Genomic DNA, 24,857 nt, shown 5'->3' on the forward strand with positions numbered 1-24,857 from the left:
AAAACTTTCTAGGAACTGTTAGTTCAAAAAACATCGCTATCACTAAACAAAACACCGATAGACGAAGAATTTCGCTTAAAAGTAATACTGAAGCTATTTCAAGACCCATTTCGGATGGGACAACCCAACAGACATTGCATTTATCCAAATCTGAAACGCTGCTCATGGGAGCATAAATACGAGCAGACGTAGAACGAGAAGCCGCATCTGTGCCGACGGAGAATCCAAAATTATTTTATTTGTCAAGTTGGGGTCGATCTCGAAACGAGGGAGAGAGAAAAAATCAATCGACATTCATCCCCCGAATAACAACCCTACTTCAGGAACGTGAAAATCCCTACGTAAACCTGATACCTCAGGGGTGAAATGGGCGTAGCGAGGGGGTCGTGGGCGGATCCTGCGCCCCACCACTGTCGACCGCTTTGTTTTCTCACATCGTTGCCGGAAATGTGGTGGCTTGAACCATCATTGTTCTTGTCATGATAATATTGGTATAACATTTCCAGAAAGCAGTCGCCACTGATCCAGGCTCATGGCTGGTCGTTTCCTCCTCCTTCTGGCTTAGAATTTGCCTAATCCGCAGTGGGTGTGTTAACTGCCATTCTTATCTCTATACACCGATGTTCAGTGATTTAAAGATAACGCTCTTTTTAAAAAGACGCTCCGCTGTATATGGTTTTTCATTTTCTCTAAGCTTTTCAGATAGATTAGAGTGTGTCGTGATATCGTAGCTGCGCGTCGTTGTGCTACAGTGACTTTTCTAGTGCCGCGCACCTAAATGTTAGCTATGGAAGAAGAGTGTCGTCACTTGACGACTGAAGATATAAAAGATGGGGATTTGCTAATAGAGCAGCGCTACCCTCCTTTACCTGACAGTCCTCTGGATCTCCGAGGCTCAAACGAATCTCATTCTCCAGTTAAATCTGAAGACTCTTTGTACCCATCGGAGAAACTTCAGAAGAAACCCGGCCATCAGCTCATTAAACCTCCATACTCCTACATAGCTTTGATAACCATGGCAATTTTGCAATCGCCCCATAAGAAACTGACTTTGAGCGGCATTTGCGAATTTATCATGACAAGATTCGGCTATTATAGAGAGAAATTTCCTGCCTGGCAGAACTCTATAAGGCACAATTTGTCCCTAAATGACTGCTTCATTAAAATCCCCAGAGAGCCAGGAAATCCTGGCAAAGGCAACTACTGGACTCTGGACCCTTTAGCTGAAGATATGTTCGATAACGGTAGCTTCTTAAGAAGGCGAAAGAGATATAAGAGACCGTCGGCCAATTTGATGCTACGAGATCACCATGCTTCGGCAATGGTAGCCCAGTTCCTACAGAGCCAAGACAACTACCATAATGGCATATTCTCGCATCCAAGCCTACACAACCCATACCCGTACATTCCAGGAATACCTTCAAATTTGTCTGGAGGTTTACCATTACTAAGTCCCATGGATTTGTCTAGACTGGGACTGCCACCTCTAGGGCTTCTACCCCAAACTACCATCTGCAAACCTGTACCAGTACAGCCACCAAGCGTTACTCCAGTGTCGGACTCAGAAGATTATTTGCCGACGGACATTCGCAAAAAAGCCAGGACCGGGTTCTCCATAGATTCCTTGATTGGAAATGAAGGTAAAAGCCTGGCAAAAAGCGATAGTTCTCGAAAGAGCGATTCTCAAAGCCCTGAAATTGGAATATCCCGAATTCATAATCAGATGAGTGCTTTCTCGCCCCTATCGGGGGAAGATTGGACAAGGTGAAAATACTGCTTTTAGTGCCAATTTGTATAAAAATTTTCTTATTCTAAGACCAAAGATTAAAATAGACTGTAATGTGATTGATTTGTTGCAATATTTATAATAAAATAAGTAGGTTGTAGATCTCCGAACTTGTAGATAATGTCGTCTGAAATGTTGTACATCGATTTGCCCTTTATACTATGTATACTATAGATGATTTATTGAAAACTTAGTTCTATAAGTTATAAACTAGTTTAAGTTTGTGTAAATTACTGATGTAGATTAAAATTATACGGATATCATTGATAAAATCGGAGTATGGAAGTTTTTTTTGAATGACACATTTTATGGGTATTGAAATTGGAGAAATCTTTCAATTTTTTTTCCGTGCAAATGGAACGAAAAGTTTTTTAAATATATTGGAAAAGTGAATATTTGCAAATTACTTTTTATTATTTATTGGCGCTCTTTCAAATTGAAAACAAAATTTACTAGGAGCATTTTTCTTCGCTTAATATAGTGACATCATTAATTTTCCACTTTTCCTCATTTTTATCAACTTCTTTTTATATCTGTCTTTCATTTCCATTGGCTTCTGCTGTGCGTACTAAAGACAATGAATGATAACAAAAGAATTATCTAGGGAAAAAAGAACTAAAGCAAATGCAATTATCTCTGCCTCCCTTGGGCTCACAATTTTCTTCACATAACTTCTTCATTCTCCGATGCAATTTTTCTTTTCGCCTTCCATCAGTTTTATTGCATAATTTAAAAAAGCAAAAGTGTTAAAAAGCTATAATTCAAGTTGAATGATAGAGTAAATTAATTCATTTTGGTATTAAACAAGTTTCAACGCCCATTTAACACAAAAAATAATTATTTTGAAAATATAAAATATTAGAGACGCTATTAAGTTTCCTTCTGCAAATAAATAGGAACTAGTCCAATTTGAAAATAAACCATCACTGATAACCTAAAATTTGAATTTCTCACTGAAAGTTTATAATTTGTGCCTTTATAAGCAACGAAATCAAACCTCAGAATTGGTAATTCTGACTAAAATTTGGAAATTTTTATATTTTAAACAGGTAATTCGAGGATAAAAATTTAATTTTCTATATGGAGTTTACCGTCTTTTAAACAACGAATCAAAATCACAAAAGAACATAAAATCACGAAAAAAACATTTCCAATTTTAAACTTTTCAACATTTTTTATGTTGAATTAAAACCCCAAGATTTAGTATTGCGTTCGGAATTTGAAATGACTTAGACCAGACGTTCAAGTTAGTTAAGATTCAGGTGGGCGCTGCCGTCCAATTTAAGAACTGTTGATGTTGACTTAAACAAAGGAAAACTTATGAAGGAAATTGTGAGCACCGCGAAGACGCAGTTAATTATTTATTCTCACTGCTTTTTGCAGGTAGGTTGATTTTTTTCTTATTGTCATTTTATTTGGAATAACTAATAGAGGCTCAAAAATTACCATATAGAATAAAAGTTATCTTAATATACTATAATATAGTTATCAAAATTTAGACTTCTAGCTGGCTTTGCATTCTTTATTCATTGTTTCCAAATCAAATTAGATCTTATTCTAATTAATTCAGGCTAATTCACAGATTGTAAAATTTTATTTATTGAAATTCGAAGGATTTTTCATCCTTAAAAAATTTATTAACTAATAAATGTTTTCTGATAAGTTATATTTCCTTAAATAAGGTATTTAGTTTATTATTGGCGGTATTCAAGGTAGTTCAAGGTAAGAAAAGTGTAAAAAATTCATCTTAGAGTAGGTAATTTCTTGTCCCTTTTTTGTTTAATCAGACTAGTCATGAATGTAAATCTTTTTCCCATGACTCCCTATGAAAGTATGGATAGCCAAAAAAGATAATAGTCGCAAAAACAAATGCTAACGCACGCGTGAGTTAGTAAAAACTAATTAATAATCAACACAACGCAATTAACTACTCTGACGAAAATCATTTTTATGGTATTGTACTAGTCAATTAAGAAAAATATGTTCATACCAATAATTTAATTGCATCTTATATGTTTCTAAAATAGCTAAAGAATTTAGCTAAAAAAGAACATTTATTTTCTGCAAGAAATAGTTTGGAACTTTTAGCGTTTAGTAAAAATAGATACAATGAATGCTAAAAGTTTCGAACTTTAGCTAAAAGATGTTACAACAATAATATTGTGCAAAATGTGAAGAAATGTAAAAAGTACCGCCTGGTCAGATGTCATGAAAGTGGTCATGTGCAGAAATGCAACGATGGAGTAGTGTCGGATTTCTGCTGGGGTGGCTTGAGTTCGAGTCCCAGTGGTAGTAAAAATTATGTACATAACTCATAATAAAGTTTCTTCAATGTGATTACCACTCTCGCCTGCGGCTCCTTTGTAACATTTCCCGCTCGTATGGTAAGTGTTACTTTCTTCTATTGATATGTAAATAACAATTTTTAGCCAACAACTTTTACTTTTAGATTCAATTCTGCATTATTTGTTTCATACTAAATATCGTTAATATGACAGTAACGGGAATAATAGAAATATAGAAACACTAATCCATTTTCATATTATTGTAAGTCAATTCCTTCTTGAGCAATAAGTTGCTTTCACGCTTTGTGATGTAATATGATATTTTCAGGCCCTTTTAAGATAATTACATATAATTTAAAAGAGATATTAAACACAAAAGGGCAAGCCAAAAAATTATTTTTTAATACTTTAGTGGTTGAATGGGGTCTCATGGGACCATTTTTACAATTTCTGTTTAAATTCTAGTTTGAGATTTAAATGTACAAAAATTTCCAGTTTTACAGCCTGGTGTAATTTAATGATGAATTAAAATATGAAACAGACATCAGAAATCCGACAAAAAGTCGACATAAAAGACAAGATTACTTAAATAAAATGGAATAAAAAAGAAACGTATTGGGACCTATTAAAGAGCCACTTTTACAACCATCAATAAAACTTCAGATAAAATGTTGAGATTAAAATGATAATATTGAGAAAAATAGGGCTTGTTTATATTATACAGTGTTATGTTTTAGTTAATTGTTGTGTTTGTCATTGGAAAAGATTATCTATAGGCACTTGCATCAAGGAACTTCACACGAGTTTACCTTCAAACTCTGTTTATTAACTGAGTATAAATAAGTCAACAAAGATCTTTTTGAAATATAATTTTCTGTGTTATGGTAAAAATTTGTATATAATGCTCACTTTAATAAAAAAATAAGGAAGGCAGAACAATTCATGTGACTGTCTCATTGATGAAGTGAACAGTATACAGTCTCAAACAAGCCATAAAAAAGTTCACTTAATATAAATAAAATTTAAATAATTCTAAACCGACAATCTAGAAAGCTTTTATTTATTATTTTTCTTGTACATACCGGGTGACCCGAATCAAATGTTATTAATACAGAGAGAAATTTGAAATTTGGAACATCGATATGACATGATGAAACTAAAATTCTGTGAATATTAAATAGCATATGCCATTCGATGATTAGTCGCGATTAGCACTAACTTCGGTTTTTTAAATTGCATGGTATAATTCTTAATTTAAAATTGACATCTACTAGAAATTATTCTCTTAATAATTTGCTTATACTTACTTTTTGATAAGTCAGTTAGCCTTTGATTTAAAAAATCAATTTATCTTTTATTTCCTTGGTTTATGAAGCGATTTTCGCAAAATTGACCTTGATTTCTCTATTTTTCGAGTATCTGTGACAAATCAATTTTAAAGACAAAAATTAATCTTATTTATTTTTCAATTTTGACATTTAAAATTGAGAAAAATATTATTTTTTCAATGAACACTTTTGCACTTCGTTGCATAAATTAATCATTTTAATTTCGATATAGGAATGAGCAATAGTAATACACTAATTTTCTTTTGAAAAGAAAATCATTTTACATAGTAAGGTTTTCGAAATTTGATTCATATCGTATACCAGGAGCAAACAAAAACTTTGAATACTACAAAATGTGGATTTATGGATAATTGAGTTATCACAAGACTAAATTCAATATCATTCAAAAGAAAATTTCGAGCAGTTTCCAATATTTAATTAAATAATATAACTTGTCATTTAAGAAGCAAAAGTTGGTAGTAAATAGAGCGGAATCGTAAAAGCATCGACATATGATTCTAGATATTGGTAAAATCATATGTCCATTAGGTCATATTGATGTTACAAATTTCAAATCTTTATTTGTAATAATCATTGGTCCAACTACAGTTTCGTACAACAAGAATTTAATCAACCCCTGCAACTTTTGAAGGGGTTGATTCACAAATTCTCAAAAGTAGTTGATAACATACTTATTTCCTTTTTACCCAAATTTTTTTGTTTTTCAGATCTTTACTTTCGTTTCATACATCACAGGCAGAAATAAGAATTGTTTTATTAAAATGGCTTGAAAGATAAACAGTTTTATGTTATAATTATTATAGTTAAAATACGCTGAATATTTTCTATTGGCACACCTCTGAAATTAACCCCAATTTACAAGTTTTTCCATCAAATTAAAAGAAAATATATTTCCTAATAAGCATAATTCCTCTATATATTTCTCTACATTCCGAAATAAATCATTTTAATAACTCAGTGAAGAGCGAAACATTGCAAGAAAACAAACCTACAAAACAAATAATAATTTCGCGTCGTACAAAATGAATATAGAGTTGTCGGAACTAAAGCTATATCGCAAACCTGAGGGACAAAACAAGGAGGAACTAAAAGCATTTCGAATTATTTCCATAAGGGTAGTCAAGCGCGTCGCCAAGTGGATGAATCTAATATAACAACCCTTCACATTCTAACGTTAAACCATAGTTATGCATACCGAACTTCTGAAGAACGATCAGAATAGGCGGTAGGGAAACGATTGTTCAGAACTTAACAGGGACGTACTATTAGATACTTTAACCTACTGATTTCAACAAACATTAAACCTACTTTAGTATTAGAGATGAACTCAATAATATCAACAATGTTGTCGTTAAAATTTTTTAGAAATATTTTTTTATACTCCTGGCATAGATATATGTATATTTGTCCCAAATCCAACCCTGTGTATCATCCAACCCATTCTAACCATCACAAAGGTGTATATATTGTGCAAAATATTATTTACCTTGCAAACAAAAGACAAGCTGGCTCCGCCCCTTTCAGGCCACTGACTAATGATAATATGGGGGTGGGGAGGCCCCGCCTTCAACCCCTATAAGGTAGGGAAATCGAGGGGTGCTAACTTAAACGATTTCCCGTCCTGGATGGCAGTTTTGTTTGAACGGATGTGTGTTGACAGTTGACAGTCGTTGGATCAGTTTGGAGATGGATGGAGGGTTGCAGAGAAGGCTTTTGTGCACATATATTTATTGTGTTCAGAGAAAAAATGAATGCATTGGTTTGCCCTAGATACAGGTACAGGATGGAAAAAAGTCCGGAATATCTTTAGTATTTCAAAAACTGTTTGATGTAATATAATGAAATTTTGGGCGCTAAATATACTGAATATGATGAAAAAAAAAAGTTCGAACTTTTATACAGGGGAGGAAATAAACGTAGTTAAGTTTGTATTATTTTTAATGGAACATATTGCTTATATTTATTGATATCGGTAGCTCGTTAAAGCGTTTACAATGGTGTATAAATCGCTTGACCTATCTGTAAAAAAGATTACAATATAGGAAGCGGACAATTCCTGACTAGAATAAATATAAGAGTAATCATCAAATAACAACTACTTAACTCTAAGAAACTAATGATAGAAAACTCTTTTAAATATATTGTTAGTCTTCTGTTAGTTCTTATTATTTGTTTATTGCTCTACGGCATCATTGCATGCTCAAGAAACGCTTAAGCTAAACTCAACTTAAACTTTAGCTCACTTGAGTCTCAATAAAAATCGTTTACTATCACAGATGAAGTTAACTTGATAACAATAGATCCTTTATAGGAGAACTCAAGTGAGCCACAGCTTGAGTTGGACATATGTAAAGCCTTACTTGTACAATCGAGGGCAATTTGACGAATGTCAATGTTTTTGCGTGAATAAACACGTAAATTTTGAAGTGCCATTAAACTGGCGCCAATAATTTGTACGAATAACGCGCCACTAATTCCAGAAGTATTGGTTGCCAGGCACTGATGCCAATAAACCATGCATTTATAAAACCTCCTTCATTCTCAGCTTTGCTAACAACTTTTAATTTAATTGTTCCGTGTTTTGCTTTTTTTGTTGTTTTTCTGCTTGCGTAAATCCGAATTTATTGGATATTATTTTCGGGGTTTTTGGACCAACATTGGTGGTATTTCTGCGTTGGCGAATTCCCGGTAAAATAACGAAGCTTTAAGTTTTTTTTTCTTAAAAAGGCATCTAGGATATTTCACCTAAAATTTTTTTATAGCCGTAAAATTTTCCTACTCTCATCTCTTTAATTTCTTTTCTAGTTTTTTTTTCTATGATAAATTTACAGTTTCCATATAGCTTTTTTTCACTGCTAGTTTCTATTTCTACATCTGTTCATTTTTATTGTTTTAGTACTGTTCGCCTTGTTAGACAAATTTCCAAAAAAAACAAGTTAAAAATTAAATATTTTTGGTAATACTTTTTATCGTTTATTGGGCTTCTTACTGCACATCATTTTACAGTGTTTTTTACAGCACAGCTAGATAAACAAGCAAAACAAAATCCACAATATAACGTGGAACTTTTGAGAACTGTAACTTAAAAATTTATCGGGAGCTAAATAGATTATTACCACTGAGAAAAAGAAACACGATATTTTGTAAAATTTTAGGTCTCTAATTCCTAATTTGTTTTAAAGAAAATCTGACGTATTCACATTCCAATAAAAGAAAAATCGTAAAAGTTCTAATAAATAAAAAAAATTCAATCGGTGATTTAAAATTTTCCTATTTCGCTCTCAATTCTGCACGAAAACCTGATAAATGCCTACGAGCTTTATTTCCTCCTGTTAGTAATAATAGTGTTAATTTAATTATTGTATTTCCAAATTTATTAATATATTATATTTTCATGCATCTATTGCTGTGCCTCTCAGTGTTTTTGTGTTTTTAGCCCAAAGGAAGACCGAAATGTATTTTAATTTTAACCCGATTGGATGTCATTGTTATCAGCAATATTTATTTAAAAATTAAACTGACACTCATAAGTGTGTTTCTAGAAACTTTCTAATTGCGTGTAGATTAGACATTTAAAATTGATACTTTACACTGATTAAGAAAAATGTTTTTATTGAATTATCCAATATAAATACCTTCTCTGTGTATGCGGGAATTAAGAATTAAGCGATGATTTAAAAATAAAGTTTATTGGGATATAGAAAATCTAAATCTCAAGTTTCCTTGATATGTAATAAAAATCTATAAAACCAATATTATGGATGTTGATCCGCAGAGTCGTAAATTTAATGACCGTCATATTATTGAACAATTTATTGACATGCGTCAGTCAGTGGTTGATGCAATAAAACCAGATACATGTTACTCTTTTGAGGTAAAATATACAACTATACTTGAACACATCTTTATGAAAAAAGTGATTTCAAATTCTTGACGTTTTATCTTTCAAACATTTCATGCATTTAAAATGCGAATTAATTTATTATTAAATTTATAGACCCCTCCATATAAAACATGTTAATTTTCACGATTTTTACGGGTCTAAAATTTATTTGTCGGACCTCCTTACAAGTATGCACAATTTTATGATTCACTTCACTTTGATCAACAATTTTAATGCAAAATTTGATATTATCTTGTTATAAGAATTTTGTTTTGCTATATGTATTTATGATTTTTATTTCTTTTTATAAGATAACTTAAGACGTAAGTCGTTTATAAATATAAATATACATATTGTAGTACTTTTCGTGACATCATTATATGGCACACGATTACTAAGCTTATTGCATTTTTTCTAGTAAAGTTATTTACCAGAATCAGTAATCATGGCTTCGGAGACGTTATGTTTTTACAGATATACATGATTTTTTTATGGAAAAAAAATCGTGTTTCATTTTTTCAAATTCCAATTACAATGGCTCTATAATTGAAGTTAATTAGAAATTTAGCAGATTTTTGGACAGAATTTGAGAGCGGAATAGGAAAATTTAAAAACTCTGCTCGAATATTATTCTTTGTTAAAATTTTAGCAGTTTCTTTTCTTCTGCGAAATTTTCAAAAACCATTACATATTTCCGGCTATGAAATAAAAACGTATCACGTTTTCATGATAATATTTAAGACCCAAGATTAATTTACTTCTTAAATAGAGACCTGTATTTTCTATCTTTTCCGACGTTTCGAAGTGGAAAATTCCATCATTACCCAAAACAAATACCCAAGACCCAAGTATCCAAGACAAAAAAAAATCAAAGCATCGTTTGCATTTTTTCGGTTTTCAGCAACATTTAAAATCGATGCAAAATCGAGCGTGATAAATTAAGATAATATTTATCGGGAATAAAAAATTTTAACTGTTTTTTTAGAAGTTTCTGAATTTTCAATGATATAAAAAAAGTTTTCGAGAAGCAGTTTTTTGTTGAAATTGATATTTTCAAAGTCAGCAAAATAGTTATGGGTAGGACGAACATATGTCGAGATCTACTCAAGACATAATAAGTAATTAGGTGCCTATTCGTTTCGTTAGGTTTGCTGAATTTAAATTTCATTCGTTTTGTGCTTAAGTTTATGCTTAATCCTTTTAAATTATTTCTTTTCATATACACATTGTTTGTATTGTTTTTTACAGCACTGAATAAAATTTCGATCTTCTTCCGATCACCGCCACTCGTCATTCTCTTATATACCTATAACTCCACCAAAACCGAAATGATAATAATTCGGGACCTCAAATTTCCGGAACTAGGCACCAGTTAAATTTAATATCTGCATCACAAAATGGTGCCTAGAAACTCCGATGAGTAGTGCAACATTGAATAAAGCTTCTGTCTCCGATTAGAATTCATTTACGGCGGGTTGTATGCTTAAACGCTTATCCGGAGTTTTCCGGGTTTGGTAAATCGACACGCCACATAGAGCGGTATTTATTGTTCTCGGCAGTGCCAACGCAAATACAGCCTCACAAAGGGCCGTAATATTAGAGCCGCAGGCCGCAGTTGCGATGTTCACCATACCGATTATATTACAATTGAGTTTTGGCTTTGTTCTCTCTTACAATATACACGATCGCGTTTCGGTAAATAGCAGTGTAGGTATATTGCCTCTCGATATTTCTATTCGATCTTTTTGTATAGAGATAAGTAAGAAAGAAGTCAAATACCTGAAGGTCCGATGGAGATTGGTAAAAGTTCTTCAATTTTCAACCTTCTGGTCCAAATGTTTATCTGATCAAAGTGGTGTTATGCGTCTCCCTATACCTATTTCTAATCATTTTCAAGACACGCAACTCCAAAGCTGAATATGTAAAGGATTTCATTCACTAACTGTTCCACGATAAAAATCAGGCATTTCATTAATGAGTTATAATCATAGTAATAGACATTGCCAGAAACTTTATGGCAATAAAATTGCCACAATATAACAATATAATTTCTGTCAGCAAATTCTAATACGATAAAATTTCTCAATTAATATGAAAGGTATTACAAATACGTGGTATTTACTTCATAAAATTATCTTTTTTATATAACTCGTGAATCAACAATTCTAGATAATTTTAGACCAATATGGGTTCATACAATCAAGAGCAGCAAAACAGCAAGTTAACTACGCGCACTCGTGCTTTTTTCATTCCAAATTACAATCATGCATATTGCTGTAATGTAAATCGATAATTTTTAATGCACTTGTTATATTAAAACACATTTGACAAAATTTGATAGAAATTTACGGTTGTCTCTATTCCTTTCTACCTTCCAAAACTAGGAGTTTTTAAATAGGCCACCCTGCATATTTTAGAATTTTTTTAAGCCAAATTTAGTACAAATTTTATAGAATTTGTGTCCCTATACCTATTTTAAGCAGTTTTGAAGATACAGTTCCAAAGAGAAATATATAGAAAAACGGAGAGCCTCAAAGAGAAATATAGAAAAAAAATGAGTGTACAAATAATTCCATCTTGCTCTCCTTTACTTCATTCTCATATTCTTTCTGCCAAAATGTTACTTGTTTTATACGAAAGCAGTTTCACTTCTTTTTTTCCAATTTTTCTACTGTTAAGAAAAATCTTTAAAAATCGAAATATATCAAGTTTCATCTTCAAATTTATGTGAAAATACCTCTTGCATCCAAACCCAAAAAAAGATTAAAAAAATCGAGTTAAAAAAAGTTAAAATTTATTAAGTTTGGAAAATGGAAAATGTTAGAATAGGATTTCCACCCTTCAGATTCAACATATATCATTTCACACATTTCACAGCCGCCACCACTGGAAGAGAAGATAAAAGGAATCAGTGTGAGATCATAAAGAGATCTAGGCAAGTGGCGTAAACGGCACCAAGCCGAGAACAAATAGCGGATTCAATAGGAATGATTTGATTCAACCCCCGAGGATTAGCCTTTGTTCCCGAATCCCGTTTTTCGACGTCGATGAACTCTTCGTGTATGCCCTGCTATACCTTTTTCCGCACAATATGGACCATTAATCTTTGCACTATAAGCATTATTAATTTAATGGTCGAACTCGAGAATATTTTATGAATGACAAACTTAACGTATCGTTAGTCCGCCAATGAGTGCTAGTAAAGAAAAAAAATTACTTACTTTAATCACAATTTGCTTCCTCTCTGTGCAGAGATTCACATCCACAAAACAGTTTAAGGGATGAATAAATTAAACTTGTGTTAAGTCTTTCCTACCGTAAAATTACTCCAGAAAGCTTAATTCAATTTGTATATCATTACCCGTTCGAAGCTTATATCGCGTTTCACATTTAACTAGATACATATGAGGGTGTCTTTCTATGCACAGTTTAAAGGCAAATCAGAACCGGACTTAAAGGAATATTTGTCAACAATTAACAAAAAGGGAACCTGATGGTAATTTGATGCAGTCCGGCACTGTCGGAGATGCACACAACCCCAAATCGTCGACACGGATACCTCTCTGAAAATTAAATAAAAGAGGAACTATTTACGTCGTCCCATCAGAGTGACATAAAAGCATTTGCCACCCCTGCTGACTGGCTTCTACTCAGATCTAGTCAATTTGGTATGGGAGATTTGAGGTGCTGGCCTTCGGTCTGTAGAACTTTAGTTCGGACAGGGGCGTTACATGTAAAAATGAAATGAAAAAAGAGCAGAAAAGTGATCCATACTAATTTGAAGTGTACCATTTTACAGGTTTAAAACTTGGAACTTTTTTAGAGATGTGTTCGGTTTCACAATAGGTAAGTATACAGTGGAACTTGCCTAACCCGAATCTCCCAGGTTCAGAAAGTTAAATTCGAGTTAGAGAAAATTCAAATTACAGAAAAATACGCTAAATTATCTACATATATATGTAGCATGTACACATGTATATACGCATTTTATTGCAAAAAAACAATCACCTACAGTATGTGCATACATACGTATGTTGTTCTAGATTCTTATTTGAAAAAATCGGTAATTTTTTTTTGTTTGTTTAAATAAAGATCATTTCTCTTTTTCAATTAAATCTTCTACTACATTTAACGATCCATTTACGGCATTCGGAACATTTTCTCTCGACGAAGAAAAAAATCTTAGGGTTTAAATAGCAGAATACACTTGGTTAAATGTGAATAAGGCAACAGTTCTTTCGACCTCGCATTCATTATCATCATACGCCTCCGAATCGGACACAATAAAAAATATTTGTTTTTCACGTTGCTGGATTTTACTTTAACTTACATATGTATGTGTGTACCTTTTTGGTTAGGAATAAGATATTCTATAACGCTTTCTAAAATATCTTCGTATGTTAGGGATCTTCATTGTTTATACACCATCGTCAATATTAATGAAACCTTCAAATGAAACATCGTCGGCGTTCATTACAGTTCTGTCTGATGTCCAAATTTGTTTTAATTCAGATAGTGCAAGGTTATCTTTTTCAGCCCAGTTTTTAATAGTATCCAGTATTAATTTATCTTTAGCAAATATAGCATTCCTAAAATAATTTATTGTTTCCTGTTTTACATGGGGATTCCATGTTTTACTTAGACCTCTAATTGCGTCAAGTAGCGACACAGTTGTAGGAGTTGGTTCTTCCATAGAGGCTAAAACTCTCATTACGATTCGTTTTTTGCAATGCTGCTTAAGCTTTTTATAATTACCTGATCCATTAATTATAAAACAGAGGTTAAACTGGGAAAAAATATTTCAATTTAATGTTTTTTAGTTTTGCGTCTATATTTTTAGAGCGTGCAAGACAGTTATCAACAAACAGTAGAACTTTCCTTTTTTGGGCAGCAAACATTTTATCTAGCGTTTTGAGTCATTTCTCATAGGTTTCACTGGTCATCCATGCTTTTTTGTTACACTCACAATCACAGCAACTTCTTTAGCTTTTTCTCTAATTAGGATTCGCGAGAGAGGAAGATTTTAGCACGTGCGGTAGGGTCCCACTTACACATAGCTTCATCGACAACATTATTAACGCAAGTTGTAAGTATTTTTCGCTTGTAGAAGTTAAAATTAGGGTCACCTTGTTGTGGTAAAAGTTTATCTTTATTTTTTAAAATGGTCGATAATTTGTTGGGGAAAGTCCCAAATTCCTTTGCAATGTCTTTTTTTTTCTTTTCGCCGTTACCACTCACCGTTCTACCTCAGGAATTAATTTTAGTTTTTCCTTAAGTGTTAAACATTTGAAATTTCGTTTCGCCATTTTAATACAATGTAACACTATATAAACTGCACAAAATACATACGATACAGTCCAAAAATCCTTGTCCCTCAAATGTCACACCTTTATTGCAACTGGTTTACAACTGCGTACTATAAAACCAAATAAGGTTTTATCTGTTACCACTTGGCGTCGTAAATCAGTAAATCCCTGAAATACAGTAGGTAAATCCCCGAACTATAGTAGGTATTTCTCCAAAAAATTTGAGTTAGGCTTAGTTGCCTGCTAAATTTCGATTCGAGTTATCGAAACTCGACTTATGGAAGTAAAATTACTTAATGAGATTATAAAAACTTAATTTTATATTTCCAAATATTCGATTTAGAGAATATTTCCAGTTAAAGGAGTTCAAGTTAGGGAAGTTCTACTGTATTTCAATTATGCAATCCGGATTCTTGCGTCATGTAAGACATTTCCATCCTGTGTGCAACAATTATACGAAAAAGAGAAGTACTGCTAAGAAAAGAAAAAACAGTAAATAAATTCAAAAAGAATTTTAGGTAACACTAATTGAAATTTCGAACGTAGTTGAAGATTTTATATTGTAAGTATAAAGGAGGTTCAATTGTTTAGTATCGCTGTGTTCGAAATCACTTTTAGACTGCAAAACGTGTAAAGAAAATTAAAAAGAAAAATGCCAATTTTTAGACTTATAGATGATAAGATTCAGAAATTGGATTGTAGTTGATATCTAATTGTTACTGTTTATAGAGCGATATTTTTGGCATAAGTATTTATATATCTATTTTTTGAGCAATAAAGTGACATCAACAAAGTTTTGAGGTTTCCTAAGGCATTTTGACACTTTCTGAATAAATTGTTGCAAGATTTAATGCTTAATTTCAAGCATCCTGAAATGGAGTCAATTTGCAATGCATATCCAAAGAGAATTCTCTTCATCTCCAAAAGATTTTTGGACCTTTTACAATATTAATAAAATTTCATGTTTCAAAGACAGTCGATACTATTTCAATAAAATTGTACATCAGATTTTTTTTGGCGATGCTCTTTGATACAATAGAAAAAAAAATTAATGTTAAAATTACCCTAATAATTATTTTCTTAAAATTGACACCTATTTTTTAATATAAAAACGTAGTCAATGGCAAAAGAAAATAATCTTGACCAAAACAAAATCGTAATTTAAAAATTCAAATGACCTAAATTTGAAATAAATCGCGTAAGTGGTTTCTGAGTTATGTGGGTGGTTCCATGAATTTTTAGACACACTGTAGATAAAAATCAAAATATGTACTATAGTTATTAACCACATTATATATATATTAAAAGGAACACTTATGCTCCACAGATAGAAATGATCTTAAATGTGCAATTTCGGATGTTATTTATGTTCAATTATATATATCTTTTTCCACGCTACAAGTTGGTCAATTATGTTTTGCACCAGTAACATATTTTTGTTATTATGTAAAACAGTTTTTTAGTGTTTTTAGGCTAATTAATTATTGAGATTTCATCAAACCAGTCGATTTTTAACATGATGCAAAAAACATACAAATTTAACTATTTAATTTAAATTTAAATTTAAATTAAATTAGCATCCTATTCATCGAATTGTAGCATATTTTTAGCAGGTTTAAATTGATTTTGCTCACTATATTACATACCTTAGAATGGCAAAGCTTTGAAAGTACAACTTATAAGATACTGTGCCATCTAGGTGGAGAGACTGCTAACAGACTAAACACCTCATCGAATTCTGTATCGTCGAAGCCGCGATTAGTCAGATTCTACCGAGATCAAATAGATGGCGCACAACAGCTCATCGATATTAACGTTTAAAGTTTAAATCCCAGTTATAGATTTAAGTAACATAACATAATGCAAAAAGCAGCATCCTGGGCAACTTCCTTACAGACTGTACACGTTAATTATGTACATGAATAAACTTCCTTTCTAAAGCATATATATATATATAAAGACCTTCTAAGTGGACCTAAAATTTTGAAATTGTTTTTACCTTTTTCTTCAAGCTTAACATCAAATATCTGTTGTCACTGTGGCTCTCCACACCCCAAATTTAAGTATTTTATAAATTAAAATAAATTTCCCATTTTTCATTCTTCATTTCTTAGATATCGAATCCCAAATATTCGAACAATTAGGTAATAAAAAGAAATTAATATTAAACCACAGTGCAATACCTCCTGAAATTTTAAGACAATATGTATGCCTTAAGTATTATATGTTTAATAAAAACCTGTGCTTGTGCCCATGCTCTCCGGAACAAAGCATCTGTTGAAATTCTTCATCGAACATATGCAGTGTGTCTACTTAAGTGAGAATCATATGGTAAACTTTTTTAAATTAATTTTACGAAAAAAAGTTATTCTTCATAAAAATATCTGCATATCTTAAACCTAAAATTAAATAATTAGACATCACATCTTTGCAGTCCTATTTCAGCTTTCTTTAAAAGATTTAATTTTGCTCTAGACATTTTTTTTATTGTTAATTTCAATAATGCACATTTATCTCTGGTTTATTGAAAACATGATAACTATTCGTCTTTTAATAGGTTTTCATAACAATTGCGTAATTTACCTAAGTAATTAATGCATAGCAATAATTTATTTTGCTTATAGGGAAAGATAGTCTTACACAAATTCGTATTTTTAAGAAAAGTTGGTATACGATTCCAAAAATGTGATATCTAATAATTTTATTTTAAGTTTAAAACTGCAGAACTTTTTATGAGGAATATTTTTTTTTGTAAAATTAATAACAAAAAAGTTTCCCATGCGATTCCAACTTAAGTAGACAGACTGTATTTATCACAGAAGAGTTATTCAACGAATTACTCAAAAACGTCCTTGACTACTCAACTGCACCCCTTGCCTCGTGCAGCCGCTTGAAGTAATGAAAGCAGTAATTTGATTTACTGTTAACGGGTGATCATTAAAAATACCTCACAGTAGGCGGTGAACCGTAAACGTAGGGCATTGATTAAGCCATTTGCCATTTCCCATTAAACAGCCGACAAATAAATAACAGTGGATGAATTAAACTCAGACATTCTTCTGATATTTCAACGCCTACCTAAGGTTTTTTGAATGATCACCCTTTATAAGTTGTCTTTTTATGTGACGGACTCACATTGTGAACACAGGTCTCTACGGGTTCTATCGGCGTTACGGTTTCACTTGACTAGGTCACAGTTCTAAGGCCGACCGAACATTTTATGATAAGTACCTAGGGTGCCTGTAAAAGGTCTTTATAACGCTCTACCATAGATACTTCGGATCAAAACAAAACGATTTAATCATATTTACTCTAGTATACTCTTTACTAGAATAAACTCTTACTCTAGCAGACGTTTTTTCTCTGATAAAGCTATACCAGCCTACCACATTTTAGGTTGATATTAAAATTGTTATTGTTTTCTTTTCTTATTAAATTTCGTCAGTTCATTACAGATTTGTTAAGACAATATTGGTGTTGCGCCGTTACTTATATGATTTTTTCTCGTAAACGGTTCCTCCTCACAACATCAACAAGGTATATCTTTTTTACTTAAAAATGATGACCAAATATACTACTGCATTAAAAAATCATTTATACCGGGAAGTAAAAAAGTTTCGATCAATCAAATACGTGCTATGGACTATAAGTAGCGTCCTCTACTAGATAAGCGCAATTTATCAGCAGGTAGGAATTCCGCGTCTTGAAAAATTCCTCTACACTAACATTCATGATTTGTTGTTATACAGTACGGCAAATATTAACAAAAATTGATTTTTAATTTTCGATTTTGACCCCCTTTAGTGCTGTTATCAACTTTTGGACTAGAGTAAATATGACTAAATTTTTAAATGTTTATTTGAAGAATCTGTTCTATAGCGTTGTAAAGACTTTTTACAGACACCCTGTATATTTAGTGTTACTATTAAGTATCTGTATTGTGTGAAGAATATAATATATTTTCAAGATTTAATCAATATCTCAAAGAAACTGCACATAGTAAAAACCAAATAGCTTATCATGACTCAGTGAACGGCAAGGGTAAGGTCCTAAGTGGGTGTTTCACGCGTTGGCAAATTAAAATCAATAAAACGCGCCCCTTGTTTGAATGAAATCATACTAAATATCTCCAATATAGGGTTAATTTTGATTAGAATGCTCTGTGATTCAACGAATGGAAAAGAGAATGGAATAGAGCTTTCAAGCTTTTTGTATCAGATATCTGATATATCTACGTATCTTATCTCATTTAAACGTTCAATGCACCATCCATTATGTTAAAGTTTATGGAATATACATATATTAATTTATGTGTAAACTTTTACTTACGCAATGCAGTACAAAATGCAGAACCGAGAATTTCCATTTATCCTTATTTCTATTTTCATAACAGCATACTTCCTCTTTACATGCGAAAGTTTGGAGCATCAGCTACTGCCAACGTTCCTAATTCCCATTATCCATAACTTGCAACAAACGACCGTATTGCAATGTAACCTGAAAGCACAAATTCTCTCATGAGAAGTTTATGTGGAGGGTTGCGGAATCAATAATGGCTGATTTAAATGTTGTAACGAAATATGTATACAGGGTTGCTCAATAGTGTATGGGCGGTGGATAGAGGTTAAATGGTTATAGCTAGGGAAAAAATGATAAAGTTTAGTATCGTTAGAACCAGAAAATAGTTTTTTTTATACAGAGTATAATAAAAGCATGGGAGTGCAGTCGATTTTAAAATACAATATTGTTGGATTAATAAATTCCTCGTAAAATTTAAAGTATTTTCCCATTAAGTATACTATGTCTAAATCTAATCATTTTTAAGCTATTGTGAGTAAAGTGAAGATAGAGGTTTAGAAAATATTTCTCAAATGGTTCAAAAGTTACGACCCCCAAAAATGCAAAAAGCGTCATATTTCAAATGTCTATGTCAAAATCATATGAAAATCGACGTATACTAAGATTGGGATTTTGAGGTGATTCCGAAAATATCAAAATTTATAGTGTTTTATTTGAAATTTTAATCTTACGGTTGGTTTTAGATAGACTTGGCAACTCTGCACTAGGGAAACTATTCCCATAAGGCAGGATATGACCTACTATAGCAGAATACTAGATTAGTGAAAATATCTTTTAGTTCTTCAAAATTTTCTAACTAACGGGCTACGTAAATCACCCTCTGATGATTTGAAGTTTTATTTACTGCTATAAAAACTTTTCCAACTTTAGAATAACCCTGTATTTACGGTTTAAATTTAATTTAAACTAATTTAATTAACATAATGTAATTAAACCTTTCAAATTGACTATAATAAAATTTTTAAGATCCACCAGAGCTAGACCTTAATTTTAACCTTTAATGGGCGCGAAAGTCTTAAATCCTTTGTTGGACGAAAAGAATGATAAGAAATTACAAATACATACCTTTTCTCGATAAAACCCAATCGAAATTCTTGTGGGTCTCATAAAAAAGAGTTTTAGGGCCCATAAACCATTAGGTTCTTTATTTTTGACCTGTGGATGATAATACTACAGTCTACAGTTAATACCATTAAATGGCTGATGGTTATAAACAACTTTTTTTTCTTTAGGTACCTGTCTAATCGTTTTTCATTGGCGTTCGTGATTCGAACCACTTTTAGCTTAAAAACCTGGGGTTAAAAACAGACTCATATTCTCAAACCTTGAGAAATTTCTCTTTCAACTTTTTCATAGACAGTTTTTAGCTTATGAAAAATTATAATTTAATTAATAGTTTTGAAATTGACTTTTCATTATACGAAGCTGAAAAAGTTAGCTGCAGTAAAAATACATATTTCCCGTAAGCCCATGGAAATGAGCATATTATACGAGCATAAAATGATCATGTTGTGCAAGTTGCAAGTCGATTTCTGCTATAAATGTTACCAGCTTTTCCAATACAGGAACGATTTTCTTATAAAGTTGTTTACAAATAAAATCTATTTAACTGAAGAAAGTAACTGAGTTTAATTTATTGCTTATGTTTTCAGAGTCTAACAATAAGCATTATCATGTATTTTATATTTGAAATGCATTTTTCTAACTCATAATAAAATATCATTTTCTTACCTTCTATTAAACACCACTGAATTTTTATTGACGTTAAAGTCTTGCTACAGCAAGCATATTCTAAACATTATGTATGTAAACAGGGTGTTTGGAAAAGTTGGTACCAAATTTAAAAAAGTAAGTATAGAGCTAAAAATAGTAAAAAAAAGTTCCTATAATCATTAGTCCGACCGAGCACCAGTACTATCGTTTGGATATTTTTTTAAATATATTTTTTTCTGATCAAAATAATGGAATGAAAATTGTAAATAATAATCATATTATACGGATCTTTAACCATCATAAGTTTTATGAAAATCGATTATAAAAAGAGTAATTTTTTAACTATTAATAAAAGAAATTTTTCGAATTTTTTTTAGCTCTTTAAATTATTAAGCAAATTATATTATTTTTAATGGATTAAACTTTTTTGAAAAAAAAAACTTCTGTTTTTTTCGAATTTTGTGTAGTTTAGTCAGAAATCATAATTTTTTAAATAATGTATGACTCAGAACAGTAATATTTTTTACTTGGTGACTTCTTTACATTTTTACTTAGAATTCTGTAATAAATTCTGCAGAGTGACTGTCGATCTCAGAAGGGTTTTCCTTCTGTGCACCTCTGCATTCTTGAATAACCGGAAGGTCTCATTGGAAATTAATAAACTAACTTTACGCAAGATGTTCTAGAAGCATTAGTACACAGTACAGAATATACGGTGCTAAGGGGTAAAACATGGAGTAACAGACCTTATAAAACAATTTCCATTCTACAGGATGTTTAAATAATTTTTTATTCTGTAAATAATATAGGTACAGAGTGTCCCATATTCGACTCTCAACATGGGGATCTCGGAAACCGTAGGAGATACAGAGTTAGTTAAAAGGGGGTAAAGTTGTGTCTTTATGAGAGGAATACTTTTCCTTTTTAATTAAAAAAACCCAATTACTTCCGGCGATATCCGGAAAAAAACAAAATTTGCTATTTTATTTTGTTTTTTTCTGCCTTAAATTACAGAGAAACTTGAAAATGGGGAACACTTTCCTAAAGTACTTTTTTCCGTGCTACAACACGAAAATAGTTTTTCGGAGATACGACGTTTCGATTTTTCAATACTATCATCAACTTTTTTTTTTTAAATGGGGACCTGTCCGTTTTTTACGTTGATACATAAATCACTGATAACTGGAAAACATTCCTTTTGTAGATTTAGGGTTTAGTTTTACAGACGGTTTACAAATTTAATTAGAAGGTTGAATCATTGCACTTGAGGAAAATCAGGAAATTTTATTCAAAATTGGTGGAAATAATATTTTAACTGCAGTTTTGGGAGCGTATAATTAACTGCAACTTCTGTCCATTTTGTTTACAAACTGGCTACTGTTATAAACCATTTGCTACACCACTGGTAGAGGAAGATATAAAGGGAAAATGTTCACGGTAGTTAAATTGAAGGTTTCGAATTACATTCCGGGACTTAAACCGGCCAAAAGAAGCTGAGATTGGTGGCGATCGTAAACGGGGGCCCCTTAAAAGGGTCAAGTACAAAGAAGGTATATCGTCAAGTTTAATCTGCTTGGTCCTTCAGTTGGACAATAATATATCATTTTTAATGGGATTATAAACCAGAAGTTGAATTATTTTATGGTTCAGAATTGAATATGATAATGACAATTATCGATAATGATTATTACTGTATTTTTCACATTCCTTTACAAATTGAGATATGGAAGGCCTTTATTTGGAACACTCTCATAACAATAACAACAAAATGATTTACAGAAACAGGATAATGAAACATAGCTTTTTACAACATACAACATCAACCGTTATACAACATCATTATGACAAAAGCAGGCGTTAAATAAAAAAGCTCCTGATAAGTAAGTAGGTAATAAATTTCATGTTGTCGCGTATGTGTACACTTATACAAAATACATACATAATGTAGGGAGTCGATTTTATGCAGGCCCCACAGTATGTACATACATAATAAGTGTACACAAATCATACACTTAAGAATGAGTACCATTCGTCCAACTTCCTATATTGGTTATTATACAGGCTGTCTCTAAAAAACACTATGCCTTCACGCGTTAATATAATTATCGAAATAGCTTATATGGGACAATCTGTATAGGCATATTCGGTCATTAAAATACCGCCTCAACTAAAACATCTCTCGTTGACGGCTCATATTGCTTAAGTACTCTCATATATGCTAGTACCGCTTTACTTACAAAGAGGCTCTTAATGACATTATTCGTTGGCTTATAACAATTATACCGAATGGCGATAACTAAAAGATTAAATAAAATTTTCTTTGTGGAGTTCAAGTTCTGAAGGTGCATTTCATAGAGGTTGAAATGTCCACTGTTTTTTTCTTTCTTTTGTATGCAAAGGTTGGGTGACATAACAGAACTTTCTTGGCAGGTACATTTGACTGATTTCTTCCAAGATTTCAGAATATAAAATACAAAGTTTAATATAACGAGGATCATAACTTTTTTACGTTCCACGGAATCTCCTATGTAAATGTTAAATGCCACTGAAATTTTTATTTGTTTTACAATATTACTATAGCAAGCATCTTCTAAACATACATACAAGGTGGGTTTTTTAAAAGTATAAATGCCAATGTCTTGAAAATGATGCCGGCAATGAAAAAATCCAAAAACACGTCTACCATAATATGATGGGGCACGATGATTGAGGCTATTTGAACTCAATTTTCAACCATAGAAGTATAGAACATGATATTTATTTAACAAAACATATCATCCACTGATTTGTTAAATCTCAATTTGCTCGAAAACTATTGGAGATTTCGACTTTCAACAAGAGTACCTTTTTAGGAAAAAATTTTCAAGTTTAATATTTTTCCTATAAAGTTGTCAATAAAGTTAAGTACAAAAAAGTTTAGGTACTTTTTAAGCACTATCCCCCCTGTATTACTCGTCTCTGACAAAACCCATCCCCCCTCGGAAAAATTGTGGTAATTTCTTCATAGAAACGCAAAAAGAGCACAAAAAGTTATAATAAAGTACAAAACTTCATTAATTTATTTCGAAACGTTTCGAAAATATTAATAAAAACCATCCTCAGTCAACCTTTCACCTTGTACATCAAAAGCGAAGCGGCTTCTGATATACATATGTTTATATGAAGTGTTCACTATATTTTGGAAGTTAGAATATGTAGTTGAATTTATGGTTCAGAGATACCTTGTATAAGGAGGTTTTATTGGGAAAAAAATTGAAGAAAGCTGACGTAAAAATGGAAAAAATCTGCATAAATAATAATGAGATATGTATGTACCATAAGTGTCTGCAATAAATTCTTTTTAGTTAACGTTAGTCAAATCATCTTTTTAATAAAACCTAAAAGTCTCGCCAGGTACGCCACTGAATCTCTTTAACAATGCCATTGACAAAAACTGGATTTTATAACCACCTGTTTCTTAAATAGTATTATCAACCAGCTTGACAACAACGAAAATGGGTCTTATACATGTCTTATATGACGGACTTCAAGGCATTTTAATCAGGCATACAAGAATTTAGTAGGGGATTTATCGAGGAAAATTGTCTGCACTTATCTATTTGACGATGGGATTTAAAAAATATGCCTGTCAACAAAGGTAATCTACTGCATTATGTCTTCTTTTATCGCTGTATACGCAGCTATACGTTTGGCATGTGGTTATATGTAGGTATCCTATTGTTAAAGAGTAAGATTCAGCTTGTTGATCATCATGGTAATTTTATACTTTAGTAAACATCCACCGGTATCTATTCTTGATTTGAAAACATTACTAGAAAATTTAGTTATCGTTTCTTTGATCCATAATCCCCCTTTGATTATACAGGGTGATTCAGAGTTGTGGTGTCAAAAGCCTAGGGGGTATTCATCTTAACAAAGTATGAAAAAAAGTTCATATGAACATGAGTCCGGAAATTATTCATTTCCGAGATACAGGGTGTTAAACTTTAAGAAAAAATTGAGTTTTTCGTTAATAGCTTAAAAACGCTTCAGCGGATTTGAAAGAATCTACTAAAAATAGTACATTTTAGTCTCTTGACTTTTTTCCGTATCTATCCCAATCAGTTCTTTTGATGTTTTTTTACTTTTCCTTCTCAAGTTCAGAGACGTGTCGAAGTATGGTATTGCATTTTTTTT

General features: G+C 31.8%; 2 protein-coding genes and 1 pseudogene across 2 annotated transcripts in view; 1 reads left to right on the forward strand and 2 right to left on the reverse strand.

The window, feature by feature from the left end:
- The first annotated feature begins 265 nt into the window (after positions 1-265).
- On the forward strand, positions 266-2,058 carry LOC136416063 (forkhead box protein D3-A-like). Its single transcript, XM_066401048.1, has one exon. It carries the CDS (start codon positions 779-781, stop codon positions 1,766-1,768), a length of 990 nt encoding a protein of 329 aa, XP_066257145.1. The 5' UTR covers positions 266-778; the 3' UTR covers positions 1,769-2,058.
- An 11,292-nt stretch (positions 2,059-13,350) lies between these two features.
- On the reverse strand, positions 13,351-14,609 carry LOC136416328 (tigger transposable element-derived protein 4-like; annotated as a pseudogene).
- A 3,086-nt stretch (positions 14,610-17,695) lies between these two features.
- LOC136416041 (activating signal cointegrator 1) overlaps positions 17,696-24,857 on the reverse strand; it is a 44,601-nt gene continuing 37,439 nt past the window's right edge. The window contains exon 10 of the mRNA XM_066401017.1: positions 17,696-17,710. The gene's annotated coding sequence lies outside the window, so the exon portion shown is untranslated. The remainder of the gene's footprint in view (positions 17,711-24,857) is intronic.

Source organism: Euwallacea similis, chromosome 22 (genome assembly GCF_039881205.1).
Source record: "Euwallacea similis isolate ESF13 chromosome 22, ESF131.1, whole genome shotgun sequence".
NCBI classification, from domain to species: Eukaryota; Metazoa; Arthropoda; class Insecta; order Coleoptera; family Curculionidae; genus Euwallacea; species Euwallacea similis.